Source organism: Xyrauchen texanus, chromosome 46, assembly GCF_025860055.1.
Source record: "Xyrauchen texanus isolate HMW12.3.18 chromosome 46, RBS_HiC_50CHRs, whole genome shotgun sequence".
Taxonomy (NCBI): domain Eukaryota; kingdom Metazoa; phylum Chordata; class Actinopteri; order Cypriniformes; family Catostomidae; genus Xyrauchen; species Xyrauchen texanus.
The window spans coordinates 27,315,600-27,322,375 of NC_068321.1; the positions used below are offsets into that span (position 1 = coordinate 27,315,600).

A 6,776-nucleotide genomic window follows, 5' to 3' on the forward strand; every position below is an offset into this window, starting at 1 on the left:
GACAACCCCCCCAAAAAAAATATTATTCTAAAATATATTTTTAGTGCATTTAATGGCTTTTCAGGAATATTATGCATGAAAAAATATGATAGATTGACTAATCTTTAAAGAAATTAAATACAAAAATATTTTCTTTAATTAATTACATTTAGTGAAGATTACATCATTCAAATTGATTGATTTTATGAAATTAAAATGCAAATATATATACATAGTCAAAACAAATTTTTGTATATTTAATGGCTTTAATATAGCTTAATAGCTGTATTTAAGCATTAAAAAATTATAATTGTTTTTTTTAGATATAGCCCTTGTGACAACTAGCCCCCATTTCCCCTATGTCATATATTGTACAAATGCTTATATCACTATATGCTAACTATATAGTATATAAGTCCCAATAATTATCGTTATTAAAGTTAATATAAAGTGATAAATATATTTTGTTATGCATACACTGTATAAGTAGCTTATAACCGGGTTAACTCAGAGATCCACAATAAAAGATTTAAAAACCAATGCGCCACCAGGGGGGTTACAAGCTCGCTCTCGCTCTCTCTCTCTCTCTCTCTCTCTCGCTCTCTCTCTCTCTCTCTCTCTGCTCTCTCTCTCTCTCGCTCTCTCTCGCTCTCTCTCTCTCTCTCTCTCTCTCTCTCTCTCTGCTCTCTCTCTCTCTCGCTCTCTCTCTCTCTCTCTCGTCTCTCTCTCTCTCTCTCGCTCTCTCTCGCTCTCTCTCGCTCTCTCTCGCTCTCTCTCTCTCTCTCTCATTAGCTCCAGGGAAGCTGGTTTGAAGCTGGTTTCACTTGTACCGATCAGACACTGGCTGGTGGATCTGCAGTCTGTGCGGTGCGCAATCACCAAAACCACCTGTGCGGCTCCCGCGCTTCTCTTTACGGAATATTCTCGCGCATTCACCGGAACCTTGAAGTGCTGGAGATGCTCTCCTCATCCTTTGAGAATGTTTGAATGAGGAGGATCGGTCCTGCTGACACGTGATTGTATTTGTGCGCGTTTTTCTGAGGAGTAAATTACAACATGGTCTAATTTGATCATTCACCATGGGATTATTGCAGTTGTTTTTAGGATTATTTTACGTGGCAGGAGGTAGGCTGAGACATCGACTTCAGTCATTGTTTATCAATTACTTGATTATTTGTGTGTGTGTGTGTGTGTATATATATATTATGATGAGTAGCTGTTCATTCTATACATCTCCTTACAGCTATAAAAGCCAGTAATTACATATGTAAAGATGTATTCCCTCCCAAAACATGATACAAAGTGTTCCTGTCATCTCCAATATGTTTCAATTGCACTTTATGCGCTAGTTACAATGTAATTACATTGTAATTAAATGTAATAACGCGTAATAAACATTTTAGGTAATTAACATGGGATAAATCAGCGGATTTTGATTTAAAGGGCTGGAAAAGTCATGAAAATTCATAAAATCTTATAAAAATCATGTTATATATGTTTAATGGTCTAGAAATGGCTCTTTGTCAATTGCCATCTGCAATTTCTGTACAATGATTTTGAAAAGTCCACATCCAGTTATCACAGATGACTTGAATACTCATTGAAATTCATTGGACAAAAGGTGCAATATTGTTAGACTGTATATAGAATCAGTTTTAATGGCATATATTTTGATTGTGTTGAAGTCGCTGCATTCGGCGTGGATCCAGCGGTTCGGATCAGTGTGTTCCAGGAGTTCAGTCCGGGAAAAGGGTTTGCTGGAGTGACACAGGTGCAAGGCTTCCATGATGATACGAGAGCGTTCCTGTTTCAAGGTAAAACCAACTCGACATTTTCCCAAAGTTAGAGTTTTATACAAATAATTTTAACACTGTAAATATTGAAATGGTTTGTTTATTTTACTCTTTGTCTAGATTGGTTCAAACATGTATTAATTTATATTTTTACTGTTGAATGTCTGGGTCTGGGACAAGCCTAAAACAGTGAAATCTATACATTAAACTAATTTAAAAACAAAAACAAAAAAAATGATGAAGGCCTGGTGAAAAGTGACCATCATCCCCTGGAACATGAAAGTACCTAAACCCTTAAAAAGGGTTCTATATAGAACTTTTTTGGGGGGTTCCAAATATGAAGTGAGCGATAGAACCCTTTTGGATTCTATATAGAACATATAGAACGTTTTTGGGGGTTCCATATATCAAACGAGCGATAGAACCCTTTTGGGATCTATATAGAAAATTTTTGGGGTTCCAAATATGAAGCGAGCAATAGAATCCTTTTGGGATCTATATAGAACCTTTTTGGGGTTCCAAATATCAAGCGGGTGATAAACCCTTCTGTGTTCTATATAGAACCTTTTTGGGGTTCCAAATATGAAGCGAGTGATAGAACCCTTTTGGGTTCTATATAGAACCTTTTTGGGGTTCCAAATATCAAGCGGGTGATAAACCCTTCTGTGTTCTATATAGAACCTTTTTGGGGTTCCAAATATGAAGTGAGTCATAGAAGCCTTTTGGGTTCTACATATAATTTTTTGGGGGGTTGCAAATATGAAGCGAGCGATAGAAGCCTTTTTGGTTCTATATAGAACCTTTTTGTGGTTCCAAATATGAAGTGAGTCATAGAAGCCTTTTGGGTTCTAAATATAATTTTTTGGGAGGTTCCAAATATCAGGCGAGCGATGGAACACTTTTGGGATCTATATAGAACCTTTTTGTGGTTCCAAATATGAAGTGAGTCATAGAAGCCTTTTGGGTTCTACATAGAATTTTTGGGGGTTCCAAATATGAAGCTGAGCGATAGAAGCCTTTTGGTTCTATATAGAACCTTTTGGGGTTCCAAATATGAAGTGAGTCATAGAAGCCTTTTGGGTTCTACATATAATTTTTGGGGGTTGCAAATATGAAGCGAGCAATAGAAGCCTTTTTGGTTCTATATAGAACCTTTTGTGGTTCCAAATATGAAGTGAGTCATAGAAGCCTTTTGGGTTCTAAATATAATTTTTGGGAGGTTCCAAATATCAGGCGAGCGATGGAACACTTTTGGGATCTATATAGAACCTTTTGTGGTTCCAAATATGAAGTGAGTCATAGAAGCCTTTTGGGTTCTACATAGAATTTTTGGGGGTTCCAAATATGAAGCGAGCGATAGAAGCCTTTTGGTTCTATATAGAACCTTTTGTGGTTCCAAATATGAAGTGAGTCATAGAAGCCTTTTGGGTTCTAAATATAATTTTTGGGGGTTCCAAATATCAGGTGAGCTGATGGAACACTTTTGGGATCTATATAGAACCTTTTTGTGGTTCCAAATATGAAGTGAGTCATAGAAGCCTTTTGGGTTCTACATAGAATTTTTAGGGGTTCCAAATATGAAGCGAGCGATAGAACCCTTTTGGGTTCTATATAGAACCTTTTGGGGTTACAAATATCAAGCGGGTGATAAACCCTTCTGTGTTCTATATAGAACCTTTTTGTGGTTCCAAATATGAAGTGAGTCATAGAAGCCTTTTGGGTTCTAAATATAATTTTTGGGAGGTTCCAAATATCAGGCGAGCGATGGAACACTTTTGGGATCTATATAGAACCTTTTTGTGGTTCCAAATATGAAGTGAGTCATAGAAGCCTTTTGGGTTCTACATAGAATTTTTTAGGGGGTTCCAAATATGAAGTGAGCGATAGAAGCCTTTTTGGTTCTATATAGAACCTTTTTGTGGTTCCAAATATGAAGTGAGTCATAGAAGCCTTTTGGGTTCTACATAGAATTTTTTGGGGGGTTCCAAATATGAAGCGAGCGATAGAAGCCTTTTTGGTTCTATATAGAACCTTTTTGGGGTTCCAAATATGAAGTGAGTCATAGAAGCCTTTTGGGTTCTACATATAATTTTTTGGGGGGTTGCAAATATGAAGCGAGCAATAGAAGCCTTTTTGGTTCTATATAGAACCTTTTTGTGGTTCCAAATATGAAGTGAGTCATAGAAGCCTTTTGGGTTCTAAATATAATTTTTTGGGAGGTTCCAAATATCAGGCGAGCGATGGAACACTTTTGGGATCTATATAGAACCTTTTTGTGGTTCCAAATATGAAGTGAGTCATAGAAGCCTTTTGGGTTCTACATAGAATTTTTTGGGGGGTTCCAAATATGAAGCGAGCGATAGAAGCCTTTTTGGTTCTATATAGAACCTTTTTGTGGTTCCAAATATGAAGTGAGTCATAGAAGCCTTTTGGGTTCTAAATATAATTTTTTGGGGGGTTCCAAATATCAGGTGAGCGATGGAACACTTTTGGGATCTATATAGAACCTTTTTGTGGTTCCAAATATGAAGTGAGTCATAGAAGCCTTTTGGGTTCTACATAGAATTTTTTAGGGGGTTCCAAATATGAAGCGAGCGATAGAACCCTTTTGGGTTCTATATAGAACCTTTTTGGGGTTACAAATATCAAGCGGGTGATAAACCCTTCTGTGTTCTATATAGAACCTTTTTGTGGTTCCAAATATGAAGTGAGTCATAGAAGCCTTTTGGGTTCTAAATATAATTTTTTGGGAGGTTCCAAATATCAGGCGAGCGATGGAACACTTTTGGGATCTATATAGAACCTTTTTGTGGTTCCAAATATGAAGTGAGTCATAGAAGCCTTTTGGGTTCTACATAGAATTTTTTAGGGGGTTCCAAATATGAAGTGAGCGATAGAAGCCTTTTTGGTTCTATATAGAACCTTTTTGTGGTTCCAAATATGAAGTGAGTCATAGAAGCCTTTTGGGTTCTACATAGAATTTTTTAGGGGGTTCCAAATATGAAGTGAGTGATAGAAGTCTTTTGGGTTCTATAAGAAAACTTTTCTTCTTAGAGTGTAGAGCATGGTGCAAGCAACGTCAAGGTCATGGGTTCGACTCCCAGGGAACACACAAACGTATAAATTTATACCATGAATAAGTCACTTTGGATAAAAGCGTCTGCCAAATGCATAAATATACATACATGTAAATAATGACCTGTTTGGGTTCTAAGAAAAACGTTAGATGCTTATGTATAATTGTAGTCATACTTCACATTTATCTGCAAATAATTTTATGAGCCACTCAAAAATATGCAAACAAGCACATCAACCCAAACTGCTCCAAACAACTCAACAGCTGCCAAAGTGCTTAACTGCGTCTAACGCTCGCTGTTTGTTTTGTGTCTCGTCTCTGTGGACTTAACGGTCCTTCGAGGGGCCCACGTCTATCGAGAGCCTCTCTGGAAACAAAAGGGCCGTGACTCTTCATAGAAACAGACGCTTGAGAATATAATAGGATGCATAATCAGATTAGTCCTCAGACAATTCACAGATCTCTGTTAAAACTGCGTGTTCAACCACTCCAGTCATTTCTGGTGTTGACAAATAAAGAAAACTGTGTTCTGATGCAACAAGTCGCAAAGGTTTGGACACTGTAAGTTATGCAATTCAGAGTTTTTATTTGTGAGATGTGCTTGACAGTGCAGTTACTGGGGAATAAAACTGCACCAGGACTGTGCTGTTGTGTGACATGCAGTAAGTTATACAAGATGAGATTTCATTTCCTCATAATGATGTTGCTGTTTATGTAAAGCCTTGACAACTTATTTAAAATGCACAATGCAGAAATGCACAAGTACGTTTGTAAACAAACCCATAAGAGGCAGAATTACAACCTCAGTCATCATGGAAAAAAGATGCAATGAAAGTGAATGGTGACTGAGACTTACATACTGCACAATGCATCTTTTGTGTTGCACTGAAGAAAGAAAACCATAATAAGTAAACGATGACAGAACTGGTATTGTGGGTGAACTATCGAATTTGGGATTCATGCTTATAAATCATTTATAACCCAATGGTTTATATATATATATAACTATATTATAAGTCATTAATAGGTTCTGAACTGTTCATACATGCAAAAAGATTGATACTGATACAAATGTAAAAGTTAATAAATATGCAATTTTTTTTTATTTAAAAAAATTAAATATTGAAATTCTTTGATATTTCAAAATATACATGAACTACAGTAAAACCAGTGAGATACATGTGAAGACATCTTTTTTATCAACACTTCTATGAATTTTCATCTAAATATGACATAATATACAATTAATATGACCATCTAATGTGAGAATTACTATTAATTTCAATGAATTTCCTGTTACTCACAACTGCTCCATGCAACTCATCAACAGCGCTGCTTTTACATTTCATGCGCCGTCAATCACGTACATCGTTGTCCCATTTCTCATGAACTTTAACATGACATATGTGCATAATCTAATAGAGAATCTTCATTCTAGATTTTTGGATTTCTTGATTTCTACTTTGTTTGTCACAGCTCAACTGAGCTCATTATATGAGCGTCTCGAGTTCTGCCTGACGGGCAAATGCAAATGAAAGGAAGATCATGTGATTAAATCGACTCTCTGCAGACATGTTCCCTCTCTTTGTTTCACTGTCAGTTATTCATCCTTACTATTCTAGTTTGCAACGCTCGCATTCATGAACACCCCTGCGCACACTGTATTGTTGCTGGAAATCATCTCATGTCCTACGAGTGTCGGTGAGATATGTAAGTGACAGAGGAAGACCTCTGAGACCAGTAGGATAAAATCGGAGCACCGCGGGCTCAACCTTTCCCTCCTAATTGGGACAACAGGGCATTCATGCAGGTGGAAAGAGTCTTTGGACCACAGATAGTTCCACAGATCAGTCTGGCTGGGATGTTTGGGTGTATTTGCTGGATATTTCAAGGCTCAGAAAGATCGGCCCATATTTAGTCATGTTTCG

The 6,776-nt window shown here is 37.0% G+C and overlaps 1 protein-coding gene across 1 annotated transcript in view; it reads left to right on the forward strand.

Moving 5' to 3' along the window:
- The first annotated feature begins 788 nt into the window (after window positions 1-788).
- Window positions 789-6,776, forward strand: part of LOC127638165 (protein kinase C-binding protein NELL2-like) — a 126,170-nt gene continuing 120,182 nt past the window's right edge. Inside the window, exons 1-2 of the mRNA XM_052119580.1 lie at window positions 789-1,104; window positions 1,665-1,793. Of these exons, the coding sequence (XP_051975540.1) occupies window positions 1,059-1,104; window positions 1,665-1,793 (175 nt within the window). The 5' untranslated portion in view covers window positions 789-1,058. The remainder of the gene's footprint in view (window positions 1,105-1,664; window positions 1,794-6,776) is intronic.